Source organism: Saccoglossus kowalevskii, chromosome 17 (assembly GCF_978046115.1).
Source record: "Saccoglossus kowalevskii chromosome 17, keSacKowa6.1, whole genome shotgun sequence".
In the NCBI taxonomy this organism is placed as follows: Eukaryota; Metazoa; Hemichordata; class Enteropneusta; family Harrimaniidae; genus Saccoglossus; species Saccoglossus kowalevskii.
This window is the reverse complement of record NC_140657.1, coordinates 33,672,045-33,694,185: the sequence shown is the minus strand read 5'-3', so window position 1 is coordinate 33,694,185 and position 22,141 is coordinate 33,672,045. Positions and strand designations below refer to the sequence as shown.

At 37.8% G+C, this 22,141-nt stretch overlaps 1 protein-coding gene across 1 annotated transcript in view; it reads left to right on the top strand.

Annotated features, from left to right (window-relative positions):
• Window positions 1-252: 252 nt before the first annotated feature.
• LOC144350580 (macrophage mannose receptor 1-like) overlaps window positions 253-22,141 on the top strand; it is a 31,812-nt gene continuing 9,923 nt past the window's right edge. Inside the window, exons 1-4 of the mRNA XM_078008678.2 lie at window positions 253-470; window positions 10,730-10,935; window positions 11,232-11,406; window positions 12,364-12,738. Coding sequence (XP_077864804.2) covers window positions 401-470; window positions 10,730-10,935; window positions 11,232-11,406; window positions 12,364-12,738 — 826 coding nt within the window. The 5' untranslated portion in view covers window positions 253-400. The remainder of the gene's footprint in view (window positions 471-10,729; window positions 10,936-11,231; window positions 11,407-12,363; window positions 12,739-22,141) is intronic.

Genomic DNA, 22,141 nt, shown 5'->3' with positions numbered 1-22,141 from the left:
TTTAATGATTTTCATTTACATTTTATGATTTTTTTGTTCTAGAACGTTCTATTTTCCCCATGATGATGTGTGACGTGGCTCGAAATGATGATGTGCAACTAACACAATCGTAATAACCCGGATGTGGGCGTTGTGTAAAACAAGCCAACTTTTATTTTATTGGAACTAATGGGGTGAAAATAGCGCTTCGTGCCTTTGATCCTCGAACAAACAGTCTCAAGGGACCATTGCAGAATAGTTTGACTTGTTTGTTCCGCACTCTAATTAGTGAAATTAATTTTATTAATAGACTCCGTTTAACAAGATACACGTCACATTGGACCGAGGCATTTGGAACGACAACAGGTGGAACTCGTCTTCGTGTAAAGTACGATGTAAAACTCATTTTATTCCATATAAGATGGCGGTTTCATTATTGTTAATAGTGTTGGTCTGTGCGGGGTTGACATTTCCACCCGGTGTCTTGTCAAGTAAGTACCTATTTTCTATCAACATGATACCGGACGGGATCCGTGAATAGTTGTCTGTCATTGTATTGCACACAGAAATGTCTTGCATAGAAATTTTAATGGGCGCCGTTCACAGTCCATGGTCGTAATTTGTAGAACATCGTCGGGTGTTACCAATCTTGTACTTGATATTCAGCTCCTAAAATTATTTTAAGCTTTAAAGTAGACTTGAATTGCCAAAGAACAAACAATAACATGATTCACAAAAAATATATAATAAGTTAAATAACTCAAGTGAGTTAGTGATCGCGACGTTCAAATTCGAATAGTAACCCGACGTTGCTCGAATTCCATGATGGTACAATGCAATGTCATCAGTTCGTAATCAATACTTTCCCCTGTAAAATAGTGGGATGATGTTAAAAGACGGTGGTCGTCGCACAGCGCAATGTTTTTTACACACGTTGTATACGTAGTTATAAGTACCACGCCGATTAGGACGCGGCGCAATGACTACCTCCCTTTAATTATAGATTAAAACTTTGCTTGCTACACACTAAGGCTAAGAAGGGCGACTTTTTCGCAGACAGCACAAATAATGCACGGCAAGTTTTGGGATTGATTATCTTTTGCCCAATTTTGGCGTTTTAAGAGAAATGTATTTGGGAGAAGATAATTCATTTCTGTATTCATTGAATAAATTGTCTATTAAGTTTCATTCAATTGAACATCATATTTCCAATGAATCTCTTTGAAGCCATATGTAAAAGTGTGACACTTACGTAAATAAGTAGTTGCATATGAGTGGGACATGTAGAATCGTTGTAGAAATTTGGAAATTGTAATATTAAACCTTTGAAACCCGTGACAATTAATATAATTAATTGTTGGTTATATTGTTTTTTTACCACATTTGTCGACTTTGTAAAATAATCATTCAGTGTATAAAATCTAGAAAAGTGTGTTCATAATATTGTATCAGACGGTATTACGTAATTTTTCTAGCTGTTGGTATGTTTTCGTTTTTGCTTTGTTTTTCAAATGAACATTTTCAAAAAATCCTGTGTAGCGCGGAAAGTTCTTGATCACCAGAACGTTTAAAATGAATTGTTCGCACGAATTATAATATTCATTGGCACTGGCTTTTCATTTCTGTTTGCGAGAACGGTTACGCTTGGAGAGTTTTTGGCACGAAGTGAGCTCGTATCAGTAGTCGGTCGCCATGGTGACCAGACTTGCGCACTTCAAGGATGGGATTTTCTCGGCTTGAATTCCTCATTCTCGTTGTAGTCAAGACAACCGTACATTATGAATACACAGATAAACATGACCAGTTTCTGTAGAGAAGAACGAATTGATGATACCGTCACGAAATTTCTAACACTTTTGAAAGAGGTCAACACAAGGTAGCCACGTAACAGGTATCAACGCAATCAGTATTGTGGTGTGCGGTGATGACTTGCACTGAAGCACTGAAAATAGAAAATTATATATCATCATTAAATATACAAATCTAATAGAAGTCAACCCAAGGAACCTACATAAGTATCAGAGAAAACGGGCTGGTCGTCATTTATATTTATGTTTTTTGCGGAGCTCATTTTTAAGGAAAGTGAGTGGATCAACTTCTGGTGAACAGCTCGTACCAACGACCGAAGCAGCGGTTCAGTGGTTCTTTAGAAAACATCGCCCAGAACGCAGGACAAACGGGAACTAAATTAATTAGTGAACCACTAACACATTCCGCTTTAATAATTTAACAAACGACACTTATAGTCAAAGATCCGTGAATTCAATTCAGTTTGACCAATGAAGTGAAACAATTGGTTATGCGAGTTTTTGTGTGACGTTTTGTCCTCAAAAACAAGTGTTTGGGAAATAATTTTTGTTGCTTCCGGATTATTCGATGTGGGATCAGAAATGATTCTCAGACAAGACAATTGCAATACAGTTGAAAAATATGGTGTGTCAATGAGACCATAATTAAAACTACGACGCATTAAAATACGAAAATTTAAATTGAGTTCAATTTAAAATATGAGCATTTAAATAAAAGAAATGTGAGCATTTAAGTTTGAGAAATTAAATTTATAAAATATGAGGCTTGAACATTAAGCGATCAAGTTATTGCGATGGTTTTAACATAGCAAATTTGAACATTGCACATTTGAACATAAAATGTTGATGGCGCTCTTCTGTATATATATGCAAATAGACATTAGTGTTATGATAGCGACTTCACGTTCGCACATTCCAATCCCACGCTGTTAGACTATTGTTTAGAATCAACAACTTGCATGTTTAGGGTAGAGATTGAAAACATATATTACAGGAATTTTATAAATAGATTGTTTACCTACTGTATTTAGTAGTGACAACTTTGCAAGGCTTTAACCGTGAGACACATCCCTGGTAATCACGTGATCGTGCCAACGACTGTAGCGATTGGCTGGTCGCGTGTTTACTCTGCCACGTCTTAGTGTTTTGACTTTTAATATAGAGAGTTTGTAACCATTGTAAGAGGAGGAGAACAAGAGAACGGTGTAGCGAGGGGTTACCTCGGCTGACTGATTGTGTGAAAAAAGCGGGACGATCTGTACAGAACGATAATGTGTATTTCTTGGGGACGAAACCTGCACCTCGACGTGTAAATATCATCCGCAGTTCGCCGGAGTCCCCCTTCTTCGACGCTGTGCTCACATTAGTATTATAGACAATAAGGATTCTGGACATATCCACCCCTAGGGACTTTCCTGCCTTATTTGTCAGAACCTATCGGTATTTCCCGCCCAGCTCTGATACATATACCACATACGCACACTTTTCTGCATGCTGTCTGGTATTTACCGTGTATTTAATAGTCTTATTGTATCATCCAATTTGTACAGCGAGAAATATGGACATATATTCCCCTAGACCCTTTCCCACCCCATATGGTAGACCCTACTCGCAGCTTAGATATATAAACCACTTATATATTCTTTTCTGCACACTTTCTTGTGTATGCTCTGCTCTGCATGGCGGCCTGAGAAGGCTCTGTTTACTACATAACCTACCAGAAAGTCCGTGGAAATAATAAATTCCATTTATTACTCGTTAGTCACGAGGTGACTAGAAATGCTGTACATATGCCTAGATATATATTATACTTGTGTAATTTAAGTGTCTATTTAAATGATGGGTCATACACCCCTTGTTGGAATAGTATGGTCCAGAGAACAGATCGTCTTGTCTGGAAATTTGAATACCGAGTAAGTGCACCTGGACATTGAAAACTACGCCTTCATCGCATGCTCGGAGCTATTCCATCTGGCGTAACCACGTTGGACATCATTGTCTGAAGCTCGTACACAACTAATGCAGAGAAGTTACAAGTCTCAACGGACCTCTTGTAGAACTGACATTACGGCGAACTGACTTTGCTGGCTGCAAAGCGGCGAAGATTTAGACAACACATTGACGGAACTTACTGTATGTGTATCCCCGAGGAAGCCAGAGGGCCGTCTTCGCGTAGATAACGTCAACACGTGGTTGAAACAGCCATAGGACTTCGTCCAACACGTTTAATTAATTATTCACGTTGAACTGCAAGTTCTGCTTACAAGACATTGACATTCGTCATATGATACTGGTCAGTAACACTACGTTAGGGCACTGTTAGTAACCGTGGTTAGGGTTACATATTTCATGCATATTTTGAGCTCATTGTTGTGTATATTTTGGAGTGCAGTTCATTTATTTAATTCATCAAATTATTATTTAACTGCTGTATTTTTGTACTGCTTTGCCGACATTCTATTGACGTGTTTTGTCCAATTAGGCTGGTCAGACTGGAAATTTGGCAATTTTAATTGATTGGAATGGCGTCAGTTTAAACAATTCAATCGTACATTGTAAGCTCCATGTTACTGTACGGGTTCAAACTCGTTGAGACTTGGTTAACACACACAGGGTTCTAGTTCGACTTGTATTCCTGCTTGGATTTGAGCCTTGTGCAGTGTGACCTTTAATCTGTTACCGTTATACTTAATAAACCGTTAATTGCTAGTATATGATTGCGTCTGTTGTATGTTCACACTGACTACACCAGGGTCACCACTTATTGCTTGTTAGTTGTATACAAATATATGTCACAATTAATGCTAAAAAGTAGCAGCAGGGAAAAGAACCCACAACACAAGGACAGTCTAGTTTGGTAGCCACACTTGACTTTACCTTGTGACAGTTAGACTTAAATACAGATTACAGCCCCGAACTGAAACCATTAGGGAATAAACGAGTCTGAATACCAGTATTATAAACTTTATTAATGTGTATCGCATTGTTTGCACGTTGTGCATCTCAAATAGCACCCAGGCTTAATTAGATACAAGTATAAAGGTGAAAGAGAAACACAATACAACGAGGAATGAACAGTAAAGGTTAAAATAAAATAAAATAAAAATGGGTCTGTGGTAGGGATGGGTGAAAAAGTAGCCAACTCAAAGATGGCGGGCCGCAAATGACGATGGGGAAATGCATTACCCAAACTACTAATCTAGAGGGCGCTCTCCCTATCCAGAAACTGAGCTATCCTAAATTAACAAAATTTAAATTACTGAAACAAAATACACGACAACATCTTGGCAGAAAAGGTTGTGCTTTATTAGTGAACAGCCAAAAAAGCACCCAGGCTAAGGCGAAGCAACTGCCAAAAAGATGTAAAGTAATGTGTTGTATGAATGTGTGTTATTGGTGTATAATGTGTGTGTTGTACAGAACAAAAAAAATACAATTTAAAAGCTAGGCAACAAGGGATTGAAAATACAAGCTTAAAATTGCTAATCAAAGCTCAAATAGATTGAAGGTAACTGACGAAATGAGGGAGGAAGAGCTATGTAGCCTCTGTAGGCCAAAGACTTCCAGTCACCATGTCCCTTTATGAGGTGATCTAAGACGCCTGCAGCTGCTGCTAGAGTAGCTGCTCCTCTACGCAGGCTATGGGCAGTATAATTTAAACGGTCAAGCCCAATGTCAATGACCAAAGACCTAAATTTTCGGGTTAGTGCATGAGGAGTGAGAGATCCTGAATGAGAGTATACAAAAGCAGGTAAGGCTGCTGAGGCAGAGATGTGAATTATGTTACAATATGCAGTGACCGGGCAAATGAGTTAGGTATTTTAGCTACAGGAAGAACATGCCAAAGGTCATGTTTCTGACGTGTTTTTGACCACTGGTGTGTAACATTAGACCTTGCACTGCAAATGAGATGTCCATGCGACGGAGTTGCTCTTGCGGTAAAAATTTGTGGCGTGACGTAGGTACCATGTTGGACTTTCTAAGAAATGAAAAAAAGGCTAACAAAATACAAGCCCATACAGCTATATCAAATTCGTTTTTCAGGTCCAAATACTGTCTCATAGCTAATAAATGTTCTGGTAAATTTGGAAGTTTTTGATGTGGCATAGATGACATAGTTTTCTCTAGTCCCCGTAGGGTAAGTTTGACTGTCATTACAAAAACCTAGTAGCTTGTGCCAGTTGTTGATACCAGATACATAGTTTCTGATTGATTTAGTGCTTTTGAATGAATGCAAAAGCACGAATTCATATATACATAATGTTAATTCTGCAGCTGGGAATGGTTCAAATTCTAGATTGGTGCAGCAAGCAAGGTATGAATTTAGCTGGCAGTGCAAGTTTTTGTAAGTTCCTGGGCGGAATGCTGATTTTTGAATAGTTTTAACTTCAGCTTTTATTTCCTCTATTGTATTACCTGAAAAAAATCAAATATTATGGTTAATTATAAAATCTTGTTCTTGCACATGTTGTTCTACCAGTTTAAATTGTGACATAGAGCTGATGAAATTGACTGCATGGGATTGGTGCTGGTGCCACCGTGAAAGTATATCGGCTGCTCTGTTCTCCACCCCTAACAGATGAGTTGCCCTTAGCCGTATATTGTATGTTGCAGTTATCAACCAGATATTTCTCGCGATTTGAAGTAACTGCTCCTCTCTGCCAGACCCAGAGTTAATGATGTAAACAGAGACTAGATTATCACAGTATATAATGAGTGATTTCCCTGATAACTGCATTGCCCATAGGCGTAGTGCAACCAGAATGGCTGTTAGCTCCAGTGCGGCTATTGGCATGTTGAGCATTGTGGTAGGAAATTCGGTATGAAAGTACTCATTAACACTTGTGTGTTTTTGTAACCAGCCACCACAACCAGTAAGGCATGCATCTGTAGCTAATCGCATATCTGGTGCTGAGAACAGAGTTTCTGGAATTGTGCTGACATTGTTGTAACAACGCATGAATGCGATCCACCATGATACATCCCTACGGAAGTAGGCACTGAGTTTAATATGATGTTTCTTGTTGGTCTTACGAAGGAGTGCCAACATGCGACACAGGAATAGTCGAGCAGGATGTATACAGTCTGCTATAAATGTCAGCTTGCCAATGAGTGATTGAAGCTCTCGTTCGGTACATTTTTTTCCTGAGTGAAAACTTTGATAATAGCTCTTCTGCTTCACTGAGTTTTTGCTCTGGAATACTAACTTGCATCTTTATTGTGTCAAATTGTTTTCCCAAAAATGTTAGACAGGTGGTTGGTGGGCAGCATTTTTCAATTGACAGCTCAAACCCGTACTTAGTAATTGTGTCTTTGAGTGAGTCATAGGCTTTCTGTGCATTCGCTGGAGCCTCTCCTCCCGCAAAGTCATCAATGTAGTTGGTGGCCTGGTATCCTAATTTGCGATAAATGTGCACGAGCCCGTTTGTTGTTCTTTGGCATGCCATGGCCGCTGGCCAAAGACAGAATGGAAGCTTGGTATAGAAGAACTGCAATCCCCTCCATGTCAAACCTAACAGATGATAGTCATGGAGATCGACTGGAATCCATCTGTAGCAACGCCGTATGTCAGCTTTGAACAATAAGCAACCTTGACCATAATGGTTTATAATTTGAATCAGGTTGTCAATTGATGGGTACCAAAGTTTATATGGATCACCGAGAAAATTGTCATTTGGTATGGCATCGTTGACTGATGTTCCTGCTGGAAAAGATAGATCCATAACAGTTCGTCTTTCAGTTAACCCTTTTTTTGGTACAGATGATAGTGGAGAGAATGGCAATGGTAGTGATAGTGGATTGTCTGAAAATGGACTGGAGAGTGCTCCGAGCATGGTTTCCTTGGCATTATATGAATCAGTATGTGATGCAAAATTTACTGCAGAATTGTGATTATGCTTGACTGTGTGGGGTAGCACGCTATCTGTGTAGTTGTTTGGCTAACCAATTTGTAGAAAGTCTACGATAATGTTATCAAAATAATCGTGTAGCGATGTACGCCACAGTTCTACATTGAATGTTGATGGCACAGTAATTCGCTGATCCTGGTAGTTTGGCTTGTCTGATTGCACGATAACTGTGTGTGCTTTGCACAAGAAGTCAAAATTCAATGTGGATGTTGGTGGCCAGCTGATAGTTGGTGGTTCGATAATGCTGGTGCTGGTTAAATAAAGGTGTTTTTTTGTAATGTTTTGTACAGTGTATAATGGGTAGTTAAAATGATTTGGCGTAACCTTGTTAGACCCTACAATATCATCACCTGTGTCCTTGTGGGTATTTTGACTGTAGTGCGCAATAGATTGGTCTGGTGTTTTACTGCTATGTGAGACAATGGTGTTGGTATCTATGGAGGGGATACACATTCCATACAAGGTAACTATGGTTTGCTCTTCGGTGGTGCTGTCCAACGTGGGGACACGATTATGAAGTGATATATTTGTGTGGTCCTGGGAGACCAAGTCCAACGCGGGAACACGATTGTGAAGTGATGTATTTGTGTGGTCCTGGGAGACCAAGTCCAAAGCGGAAACAAAATGTTTATGAGGGGGTAATACAATTGAGGTATCAGTGATGGTACTGCTGGGATCATGATTAATGTAACTATCACTACTATTTTGTAAATTGGTACGTTCCTTTGGTTTGTGTGGGCAGTCCTTGGCTGAATGTGTGGCCTTGACTTTGCGTATGAACAAACACGGGTGGCAAATATGGTACTCTGTCTCACCAGCCTGATTTTGATGATCACTTCCATGCCTGCACTGCCCCTTTTGGAAGTTGCCACAGTAGCGTGTCTGATCTCTTATGCTGCTAGTCTGCCTAGTAAAGAAACATCTTGCCTTAATATGCGAAAAATCACCGTTGCATCCTTGTAAACCTCTCTCTATTTCCTTCAGTACTTCGGCATGGTAACTGCGGACTTCGCTCCAAGTATACAATTCACACAAGTGCAGTAAGTCAGTAAGATGGCTGGCTCTTAGCTGCTTGTATTGTTCAGGCTCTTGGTGAAAGATGATATAAATTTCGCCCCTTGTCAATGCTGGGAGGGTCAGTTGGTTGTATGGCAACTCATCCGTATTTGAACCATGCGTAGCCAGTTTACTTGTAAACTCGTGGGGCCATGGAACTATGTACAACACTTGGTCAGTAGACTTTCTTGCAGCACCTGATTTTGGCTTCTTTTTCTTTATTTTAGGGTGAAATACATCATAAGCTAGTTTCCTACCTTTCGTATCGGTGGTTCTGGTATCACCATTGGAATCTGAGGATGATGTTGTAGACTGCTCAGATTCAGAATCGGTTGAGCTATGGGTTTCTACTATTTGCAACTTTTTCTTCGCTTTATGCACTTTTTTTCTTTTTTTATGTCAACAATGCTCACTTTGGATTTAAAACTGTGCGTTTTCTTGGCTTTGCTTTTGAGAGCTTCATTTTTGGCCATTTCTGCCTCGATTTGTAATTCAATTTGCAGTTCGTTTTTTTGACGAAGAGCCTCCAGCATATCTTTTTTGTCCTGAGATGTTGTTAAACTCCAACTATGGATCAGTTTGCGAGTTTCAGTCAATTTATCTTGTAGTGGTGACGATGTGATGCATGCTTCGTCGTCCTGCTGTGTGGGAGTTGAAGTAGCCATCTTATGAAAATCGAACGAGTTGCTGGTGTTATTCCTGCAAAGTCGCCCTGATGGTCCTCGATGATTGCGTAAGGATACTTACTACAAGTAGAACAATGCCGATGTGGACGTTGATCCATGAAGATTAGGCGGATTGTGACTGTAAATACATATGAAAAAGTAGCCAACTCAAAGATGGCGGGCCGCAAATGACGATGGGAAATACATTACCCAAACTACTAATCTAGAGGGCGCTCTCCCTACCCAGAAACTGAGTTATTCTAAATTAACCCAATTTTTCACAATACTTGTACAATTTTTACTAAATTATAGTTCACCAGCGGCTTGTATTTATAGTTGTGTGCGCTCCTTTAGTAGTGCTGTGCATTACGGGTGTCTTCCACCATTGTTGTTGCTTTTCAATAAAGCTGTTTCTTATCGTTCACCGGTGTTTGTATCATTACTGGCGATGAAAGACGCGTGTTGAACGTCTGCCGCAAAAATCGAACAATTTGATTTTGAACGACGAGACAATCTTCGACAGAGGAATATAGCTTTCAAATACCCTCACTAAATTGAAATTGTCTGTCATCAAATGTGTACAGCACATTATTAAGCATGGAAATGCCCCCCAAAATATTTTCGAGTTTGTCGAATCCCACGCGATGTTTGACGCCACTACCACGCTATGACCTTTGTTTGTTCAATTTCACGCATAACGCGTGATTCTTGCAGTGAACGGAAAATGGTTTATTGCCAAAGTTCATTCAAAATATTCCATTTACATAATTTATTATCAGACTTGTTTTTTTTTTATAAACCAACGTTCTAGTTTAAACGTGGATACTATACCACTAGCCTTCAAATAACTAATAGGGTCAATAGGGTCAAGACATTTTCTGTAGCATCCCAGAATATCCTGACTATGTGGACGTTATTAATATCAAATAAGGTTCTATATAATAGTATATCAATGAATTCTTATGATTCGATGTAGAGATTAGGTATTCAAAGACAAACATTAAATATATGATGACATACTTTTGGATCGTCCAATCTGGTACTGTAGGGTGATACTTGCATGAACATTTGTCCAATATTATGAATAAATACCCATTTATCAGCTGATTAATTCACAGACCTAACATTGGCTCATTTCAAATTATTCAAAGCGATTGGATGTGGTTTCCATGAAACTTAAGGAAAGTGAAACCAGACAAAAATGTTTACAGAGAAGAAGGGATCGAAAAAAATGTATGGGTAAGATATGTTTACAATGGATTTTGATAATCTGATTTGACTGTATTACTAAGTTGTTTGTCTTTTTTGACAGCCTCTTGCAGTGATGGATGGGTCAACTTTAGGGGCTCCAAATACTGCATGGTTAACGGTAATGCTGACGCATCTACTGCTGTTGCGGGATGTGCAAATCTGGATGGCGTAGCAGAACTTGCCAAGATAAGTACCAATGCTGAATTTGAATTCATTGCGGACATGGGAAAGACTCTGTCATTCTGGATTGGACTCAACGATAAAGATGTAGGTAGATTTATTCATTTGCCTTAACATATCAACCACATGTGCAATTGTCAAAAGAATTGATTGCATGGTCGGCATGGATGGCTCATCACTATGGATACACCTAATTTACAACAATTTTACATGTGAAATGTTGCATGTACCATTATTACAATTTTCGTTTGCTCGTATTTGTCTTGATGTATGAATACAGTTATTACCACTATAATAGTTATACAATGTGTTTAAATGAGACATATCACATAAAAACGGCCTTCTTCGCTAAATATGGATTATGTGCTTTTCTTAATTTATAGGTTAATACTAATTATCTTTGGGAAGATGGATCTGTAACCTGGAAGCTATTTTGGAACACTGCAGATGGTTTTCCAACTAATGAGTTAGATAATAACTGCGTGAAAGTGAATGCTGCAGGCAGATGGGAAGATATAATGTGTACTACAACACTGAACTATTATCTTTGTGAAGCGAGTAAGTAATATCCATTATTTTATTTTATTTTATTTTATTTTATTTTATTTCTCGTTGTTTAGCCGGTACCACCACCGCGGCAGCAAGGCAATGCCCGGCGTTAGAATATGTCTTACCACAAACATGGATGATTACAATTCCCCTCTCCCCTAGGATGTCGCTAAAAAAGTCCCTCACGTTTATAGTCAGCCACACCCCCAGGCCGACACCGCCTCAGCAACCGCGACAATGGCGAAAACAGTCTGATGCCACACAATAAAATATCAATATAATGAAATTAATTTTATAATATTTACCCAATGCAAGGCATTTATACATTTTTTATAATATTTAGAACACACATTACCAGAGAATTTAATAGTGAGTTATGAATTACATTAGTAACCTACAATTCTGTCTTAGTGTCGCTATTTCCATTTCCAGTACTCGATAGATACAGCTAACCTAACCCAATGTAGCTAATCTTCATATTTCTTTCTTAATCATGATAAAATAAACAGATCATTTAATATCTTCAGAAGGGAATACCCCCACTTGTCATTAGAGTAAAACGTTAGTGTGTTTCGTTGACCGACTATTTTGAACAATCTCTCACATCCTCAGTCAAAACTATCCATGCACTATTTAGTTACTTGATGGCAACAAGGTGAAGCAATTCAAACATTACAAACATATCTACAGACGTGCTCAGTAATTTTCAGCTAGTTGTAAAATCGTCTATGTATATGGCCGATAATACTTTGTATGTATATGGGTGGGTCAATGCAGTTTATTTTATGGTTTATCCGGTAAATAAATAAATAAATAAATTAATTAATAAATTAATTAATTAATTAATCAAATTTATATAAAAAATGTCTCACAATAAATAAATTAATTAATTAGTTAATTAATTAACACAAACACACAAAATGTCAATGCATCTCAGGTTTACTCAGGTGCTTATTTATATTACAGTCGGAGCATGCAATGAAGGTGAAGAAGAATACAATGGGAACTGTTACAGAGTATTCAGCAATCCTCAAATAAGCTGGTTTTCTGCGAATGAATATTGCCAAGACAGAGGTTACGTACTAATGGACATCACTGATTCGGATGAGAACACATTCTCTAATAGCTTAGGATCCAATGGGTATCAGTGGATTGGAGCATATTTTGTTGATGGTAATTGGAAGTGGCAAGGTTCTATTACAAGTTCACCTGTGACTTATGAAAACTGGGGACCTTCTTCTATCAATGGCGATGAGTACTGTGGTCAACTACATAGTACAGACAATCCAACCTGGGGCACTGCCATGTGTATAAATAATTATGGATTTGTTTGTGAACGAGGTAAACAATCTAATTTTTATCGACACTTTTTTTACCATATATTGTTGTTTTAGTCACATGCTCTACCAACTGGGGGTTACTTTTATCTGTAAATATCTGCAGATGCGTAGCTTCAACAACATTTCGGGATTGCAAAATCTATCTTCACATGGTAAATTCCATAAGGCAATCGTTATTCAAAGTGACATTAAGTACCAAGAATGCCAAAGACAACATATATGACAGAAAAGATCTACCAGGCTGTTTATATGTTCACCAATATTATATAGAAGACAGGATGGCTGGATTGTGATTAACTAACCTGGACAGTATTTATTTCATGTAGACAGCCATGATGAGAAGAACAATGCATCATGGGTATATTTGTAGACTAGCCTATTGAAGGCGCTGTATACATAATAAGGCCAGGATATAACATCCCTTCTTGTTTTAAGCAAAAGTATCATTCAAATAGTTCTTACAATGTATCGAAGATATCTTTGAAGAATGTTAATGTCAATAGTATTTGAAAATAATGAAAAGTTCAACTCGACGATATGGTTATATATGTCCTTAATAAGGTTGAATTCGACTTAGTAATCACGTTATATCACAATTGTAACAATGAATTCAATGAACTTGAATAAGTAACTAATTAATAATAACACTCAAGAGAAACTGTTAACAAGGTTCAGTTCGAACATTATTTAGAAACAAAGTCTTTGAATCGTGATGGCATCTGTATATTACTCCTGGATCTTGTTGATTTATATGGTTCACTATAAGGCGTTGTCTGGTTTTATCTGCAAGCAGTGCTTGTTTACAGTCTAATAATGTTGATATTTGTTTCTTAGGCGTCAGGTGAACGAACATTTGACTGTTGCGGGCGTATGTGGACTCCCCGTCTCTGTCTCTACCTCATATGACCTTGGTGTGTTAGCTGTGTTTATTATTTTTGCTGGAGGTCTTATTTTATTGATGGGACTCTGGACATGAACTTGTTATCCGACGAACAGCTCAGACAGTTGTCTGGCATGCTGATTGTAGTGGTGGGTTTGTATTTTTGTTGTGAGGTGAGATAGTGGCGTATATCATCCTGATTTCGTGGTGGATGGATTTTGTTTGGTTAATGTAGTTTTGTAAATTCTGCCGTTCAGTAATTCTGCAGGGGGAACGTTGGATTTTAGCAGTGTAGTGCGTAGTGATAATAAAGCTAAGTTTGGATCATCTCCCGATTCTTTACATTTGTTGAGTATTTTCTCCACTGTGTGGATGTGGCGCTCAATGAATCCATGGCCCTTTGGGAAGTATGGTGAAGAAGTTATAATTTCAAATCCATACTGATTCGCTAGATTTCTAAAATCTCTTGACGTTGTCACTGATAAAGGATTCTGGTATGCCTTGTTCTGCAAATAATACCTTAGTTAGTCGGATTATTGTATTATTATTATTGTCGGATTATTGTATGAATGGGAATTTCGAGTAATAGTCTGTGATAATGAGATACCAAGTGTTATTGGTCTAGAATAAATCAGCTCCAACAGTGTGCTATGGCCTTGGTGGGACTTCTGTACAAATTATTGGCTCTTTCTGCTGCAAGTTGTGAAATTTTTGGCACGAGGTGCAATTTGCGACAAGACTGTCTATGTCCTTGTAGATGCCTGGCCAGTAGACACTGGATTTTGCTCTCAGTTTACATTTCTACATTCCAAAATGACTTTTGTGTATTTGTTGCAAGATGTCATCTCTCAATGTTGTGGGGATAGTATTCTGCTACCTATCAGAATTGTGCCATCCTCAACGGATATGTCGTCACGTACTGACCAGTAGGGTTGTAGAACTTTTTGTGCTTTCTTGATGCTGTCTGGCCAACCATGTATGATTTGTTGTATCAATAACTGAAGGTTTGGGTCTTTCCTTGTTTCATCCTGGATCATTGATAGCTTTACTGGTGTGATGCTTACCAGGTGGTAAATCTTCAATTCCATATCTGGAATTTCAATTGTTTCCTGGGGTGACAAACGAGGTAGCGCATCGGCCAGGAGAATTTGTTTTCCGGGTTTATATCTGATGTCAAAATCATATGGTTGTAATCGTAGCAACATTCGTTGTAGTCATGGTGGGGATTTTGTTAAGTTTTTCTTGTGAATCTGCTCAAGTGGACGGTGATCACTCTCGACATGGAAGGTTCGTCCGTATAGATAGGTGTGAAACTTTTCACATCCATATACTACAGCAAGTAGTTTCGGGTTTCGGTTGGTGTAAGTGCTTTAGATGTGAATGCGATTGGTCTGTTGTCTTGTAGTAGCACTGCTCCTATGCCCTTGAACAAAGCGTCAACTTCAGGAATGACTGGTTTCTTTTGGTTATAGTAGGCATGCAAGTGCTGTGTCTGCACTGATAAGGCTCTTTATTTTGTCGAAACTCTTTGTGTGTGTTGGCGTCCAAATGAATTCTGAGTTGTCTTTGATGAGTTCTCTCAGTTATGCTGTGTGGTCTGACAGCTTGGGTATGAATAGACCCATGTATGTTTCAAGACCAAGAAATGTTCGCAGTAGGGGCTGCATCATTTCTATGGCTCTGACTTTGTCTGGACTTGGCTTCACTCCTTCAGCGGTACACAACATACCATAGAAATTGCCTCTCTGCGTTTTATGTGACATTTATCTCTGTTTAGTTTTATGCCTGCCCGTCTGGTGTCTTCCATAGCTTCATGTAGATGTAAGTCATGGTCTGTTGCATTTGAATCATCTGCTATGCCTATGGCTCCTTAGCAGTTGTGATATGCTTCAACAATTTGAACTGGAAAACGTCTTGACTCAAATGGCATTTGCAGGAATCTGTACCGAGCAAATGGAGTGCTGAATGTTGTTAATACTGACCACTCTTCGTCTAGTTTAACATTCCAATATCCATTCTGGGCATCGAGTTTACTGAACAACTTTGCACAAGTCAGTGTGATTTCTTCAAGTGTTGGTGTAGGGTGGTGTTCCCGCTTGATTGCAGTCTTCAAGTCTTTGGGATCCAAACATAGTCGTAATCTGCCATTTTCTTTTTCTCGAATGACAAGCGAGTTGACCCAATCAGTAGGTTGGTTAACTTTGGTAATTATATTTTTCTTTTCCATCTCAGTTAGTTCTGTTTTGAGTCTGTCTCGGAGCTCTATTGGTATTCGGCTAGCTGCATGCACTACAGGTGGTACCTTTGGGTCTAAAGTTTTCAAAACATTCGACTACATCATCAAAGCAGTCTGGATACATCTGTAGTAGATGTTCCTTGTCTCGTATTGGTGGACAATCTTTCAGATGTGTGTTGCTATCAATGTAGTTGGGGTTCTTCTGTTTCGTTTGGTGTGCAGTTTGTTTTGCTGAGTTTGTTGTATGTTTACTTTCTATAGCACAATGTAATAAAATTAGGTTAAGTGCTCTGCATGCTTTTAGGCCTGTCACATAGAAAATACAGTTAATTTTTCTTCCTCTGTGTTGACAATGGATTGTTATTGTTCCCAACTGTTTGATTCGCGATCTTCCATATGCTGATAGAATCATGTTTGTTCCTTGTAATGCGTTTGGTTTGGGGTTGCCTTTACTATCTATTTTATCTGGAAAGATATGTTGTATGTTGTACGTTGCTCTGGGCACCTGTGTCAACCTTGCATTTTAGGTTTATTTTCTGTGTCAGTTTAGCACGTTCAATTTGCAGTGTAGTGTATACTTTCTCTCGGTTGTCATCTGCAGTGATAGTTCCTGTTGTCAGGGTTTCTTCTTCTGTCATATCATGCATCTGCTGTCTATTCACCGTTGTGTTGGTGGACGATTTTGTATTTTTCTTTGATGATTTGCATACCGACTGACAGTGGTTCATTTTTTCCACACTTGCTGCACTGATTTCCATACGCAGGACCATTTTTCCGTGTAGAAATATCATGCATATGTTACATATTTTTGTCTGTTGTTGTGGCGTGTAGCTTTGTGGTTTGCTATACTTTTTAATTGTATTCACAGATTTATTTGGTGAGGAATAGTCCTGGTTACTTGCAAGCAATCTCATTTGTTTATTTGTTGCTTCGAAACTGCGGGCTACATCTATCACATCTTTAAGTGTAAGCTTCTCATCTCGCCCAATCAATTTCTTTTGAACATCTGGATGACATGAAACCGATATTAGTTGATCCACTAACCTTTCTTCCATTTCTTTGTCAGATCCGAACTTGCATTTTGCTGCAACATTCTTTAATTTTGACATGAAGTTGTCCACTGTTTTTTCTGGTTCATGTCTCATGTCCTGAAACTGGTACCTATGTATGCGGTGGTTAGACTTGGGTTCAAGGTGCTGCACAAATTTTTCCAAAATTTTGTCAGGCTTCTTCCTGCATCATCAAAATTCCAGCTGTTGTACATATCAAGCCCTTTCTCTCCTGCCCATAACAATAGATAACTAGCCTTTTCTTCATCAGTGGCATCCTTCAGTGAATGTTAATTCGCATTTTTGTCGGAATCTAGCAAGGGCTATCACTATATCAGGTGCTTCCCAGTACATCTCAGGTGCTGGCAATGGAGCTTGCCACCGCTGCCACCATGTTATATGTTCACCAATATTATATAGAAGACAGGATGGCTGGATTGTGATTAACTAACCTGGACAGTATTTATTTCATGTAGGCAGCCATGATGAGAAGAACAATGCATCATGGGTATATTTGTAGACTAGCCTATTGAGGGCGCTGTATACATAATAAAGCCAGGATATAACACAGGCAAGACAACTTAGCAGCAACATTAAAATGCCCTAGAAGCGAAAGCAGTTCACGTTTAGTGTTGGTGGTCGTAGCAGTCATCTCTGATATCTTAACAGAAATTCATTCCTTCAAAACGCCACCATATCTTGATTTGAATATAGAATTGAGCATATTTTCCGGGTACTCCAGTTTATGGGTAGGACCATTTGTTTTGTACATAGCCAGAGATATGTTGAAGGGGGAAAACAACATGCTCATACTCGTCATAGTAGGTTAATCGTCGTCCTCCTGTGCATCAATAGTCAAAAAATCTAGTGAATGGATAATGAATTTCACAAAATATGTATGCCTATAAAACATTTTGTGCCCGACAGATGTAATGGTACTTGCTTTAAAGTGTCTGTAATATCAAACTTGGACATAAAAGCGTTAGTACCAAGATGTTTTAACTGCATGATAGCATCATCAATGCGAATGTACAACCAGGAATATAACTGTTCATCAATCAGATTATTCAAGCTAGGCACTACTGGCATGTCATGTGGGGCTGATAAATACAATCTGGAACATTTTTTTCGAATACTTTGCCTGAGCAGACTAGCGGACTGACTCTGTATACTAGAAACAGGGAAGTGTCATACAGACCTATCAAATAATCATTATCCAATTCTGATTTTAGCAAAATAGGGACGGCTTCTGGATCGTTTGGAAAGGTTATTTCTACATTCACAACTAACTGACAAGGGCGGAGTCCCTCACATAAATCAGCAACAAAGTGTGAGCGCATAATCAAGTCATGTTCAACATTGGTGACCCAGCTGTCGTGGGTTATTGTGCTGCATGCAGTTTGCTGTGGGGTGGATATTTATACACTTTTAGCCGGATGAAGCAGTAGACAAGGGTTTCTACTACAACTTCTGTCCATGTTGAAATTGTTACAATTTACAATCTTATCCTATATAAATGAGGACATGCTGCTTACAGGAACAAACCTCCATGGAATGCTCTAACACAGACAGTTTCATAAAAATATCAGTATCACAAACAGACCAATCTATCTTCACATGTTGCTGTTGCCAACATGCTCCTTCTCGGGTAGCAAACTCATACAACATACTACCTGTGAAAGTGTTAGCCATACTAATTATATCCGTAGAATACAGTTCCAGCTTCTCACGTCTAGCTGAGTAAGCAGCACAAATGAGGGTCACTTTTACCTTTGATTTTGATCTGTTTACCACGTGATTCTGCAATCATCATATTCCATCATGCGTTGTAATCATCAGTGTCACGATGGTGCTATATTTACCCTTAATTATGTTCTTATGATGTAATTATGCTAAATAGTTCGTTGAAACTTCAATTTATACTTATCAGTAGTAACTATGCTGGGCTGACATGTCAATGAAGGTTAAGGTCCGGTGGCAGGTGCTCTTTTGTAAAACATTTTTTTATGTATGCGGCATGATATCAACATTTTCCAACTTCCCTCTGGTATCCGAAACAGACCAATTAATTGGAATTTCTGAGTCTAGAACCCGATTTCACCACCGCCTAGCTAATCGATTTGTAGGCCGTGATCACGGTTCTTTAGCAGACGTTGTGATCGTCTGATTGATTCACATTGTCTGCCTATCACTTCCTGCTTCTTCTATAAACATTAGTAGTACTGTTATCGTCCATTTCAGATACAACAAATAACAATAATCTGCTACAACAATCGCATAAAAACAATCCACAACAAACCTAAGCAGCTGAAACTACGACATCAACATGCAACTAAGCAGTGACAAAAACGAGATATCTCGATAACAACAAATACATATCATAAATACAGTTAAAGGTAGAGATGCAGTTTATCTGACAGGTATTTTAATTAGTTAATTACGAAACCAAGATGACTTCCCTTGTCCACAAAACTATATATTTTCGGAAAGCTCATGTATGAATTTTTAAATTATGTTAGTATTTTTTTGTGGACACTGTAATTTGAAATATGCACAAAAATGTGCATTTTTGGTCAAAAGTAATTTAAAAAAATTAGCTTCTAAACCATGCTTCTGTTTTTTGTCAAAATTGGTTTATGGGTACATCTGTTTACTGAGAAGAAAGTGCCGTCTTGAAAACTGTCTACAAGTTGTCAATTTTGCAGGGCAGCAGCTCAAATTTCACTACTTCAAGTGTATGCATAAATTAACACCCAGGCTAGTTGTTTGTACGATTGTTGTGACACTGTTCAACCAAAAACAATGCTCCGATGGCGTTTTGAAGATAAACACATTATCATTTGTGAAAATGTCAAAACAAAAGGTCAAAGCGTCTATGAGCTATTTTTTTAAAGTTCTGGGATGTGCACTAAAAGGAAGCTGAGATAATTGCTAATTTGCATAACCATTCATTCAGTACGAAGTTTGCTAATGCTCATAATTAAAATGACTGCAAAAGTTCCAAATTTAAATGTATTATCGTTTTGTTAAGAGTTAACTATAGTGCATAATATGGAGATCCCGTCATTTCTTTTTTTGACAATGTTTCTTTTTTATTATTTATGTACAGCCTTGCTAAATCTTGCTAAGCATTCAAAAGAGAGAATGTTTGCACCTGTTATCTATATTTTATAATCGTTCCACTATTCCTAATTCTACAAAATTTCAACAGTTTATAGCCAAGACTGTTTGGACAATAAAAAGCAAATAAAAGTGCCCACGAACAAATAATGCATAATAAGCTTATTAATAATTATTATACATATTTCAGTAAGAACAGAATAATTTTAACACAATCCCGAACACATCTAAATTTGCAGTTGACACTAAAATAATTGATTGGACCTAATAATCTCATTAGTTTAACGTAATTTCAATATAGCATTATGATAAGTATCTAATCAACCAGTTACTAAATTTATATAAACTATATAGTGTTTCGAAATTAAACTTAGGGTTGATCTCAAAATTGAACTAAAGGGCAGTTTTAAAATAGAACTAAGAGGCGATCATGGTATTGAAGTTCAGTTGATTGAACTAAGAGTGGTTTCAAAAATGAACTATGAGGTTGGTCTCAAATTGAACTAAAGAGTGCACTTACATTGAACTAAATGGTGGTCTCAGAATTAAAGTAAGATGGTTTTCACAATTGAACTAAGAAGTTTTTTTTTAAATTGAACTAAGGGATTGGTCAGTTACAGATTCCATTTTGCCAGCTGTAAATCTCAGTTGACCCACCCCCTATCAAATAAAAAAAGCGGGTTAACCCCCCCCCCACATTATATTTTAAAACATAAAAAATGCTGACCTCCCCCCTAAAAAAAAGAAACAGTTAACAGTTTTGGCTCTGACATGATTACAAAATGTATTATATGTGCATTGAAAATATCATGGTTTGCCATAATTTTGACATTATTTTTAGCGTTTGCATTTAATAGACCTTAAGGGAGGGGAAGCATAAAGCCAAAAAATGACTACAGAAAAGGCTGCAGGAAGGAGGGAAATCTATGCTTTTAAAGATAGTAAATAAAAGCAAAGCTGTGGAGTACTCACTTGATAAACGCCCTTATATGATAGGAAAAGAGGATTTGAATCTAGGCGATTTGAACTCTTTGAAAATTAAGTTGGATTTAAAATATCTTTCATATCTCATAGACCAGGAAAGCTTTACACCTGAAGCACAGTCTGTGGTTATGAAAACAAAGGAAACTTTGATTTTTGCTTAAATTTGTGTTGGATTTTGGTATTTTACAGAGCAAAATATGCATATTTAAAAATATGCATATTAAAAACAAAAAAAACTTTATTTATTTTTTCATCATTTATTTTAATTTATATATCAGCATTTCCACAAATTTAACTTTTTTGATTTGCTGAACAAAAACTGTCACTGCTCTTTGTACTAATTGCTGTGTTGTCTTTCCGTCTTCTATTATAATTGGATAAATCCAGTAAATATCTTATACAATGGTGACTTCAGACTTTAAATATAATATTCTGATATCAGCAGCACATGGACTTGGCATGTGTTTAAAACTTAACTGTATCATTGGGGTTCTAGCCGAATTGCATAATCTGTTAGTTATTTGGCAAATTTAACCTCAAAATATTTAGCCTTTAACATTTTTTGCATCAACAAATTTATAATCAATATGGGTAATAGTTATTATTAAGAACATATTTGTACGATTAACTTTTTTATCGTTTGTTCTGAAATAAAAATTTTAAAAATATATGCATGAGCGCGTGTGTGAATTCTAGAAAACATGATATCAAAAACAGGGTGACCCCCCTTATTCGCACAATGAAAAACAGGGTAACCCCCCTACTGATCTACCGAGAAATGAAGACGATTCAAACTAGATTTTGAAATATATATGCTGGCATCAGAGGCAGATAAGAAACCAGATGCAGTCAAAATCTGTTGAATGTAATAGGGTCTGATGCACGTGACCGCTACAATCAATTTGCATGGGGAAATGACGAGGACAACACCAAATATGACTTCGTTTGCGAAGGCTTATAGATTGGATTCCGTTTTTTACCTCTTATAACTTTGATGTGCTCTGTCCAATGATTTTCCAAGTTGATGCATATGTAATTCACCATGCCATACATATGCACGCCAAGTATTTTTTTGATTCGCCAAAGTTTCACTGTGTTTTTCTGTGATTTTCAACATTTTGCCGGAAAAATCCGA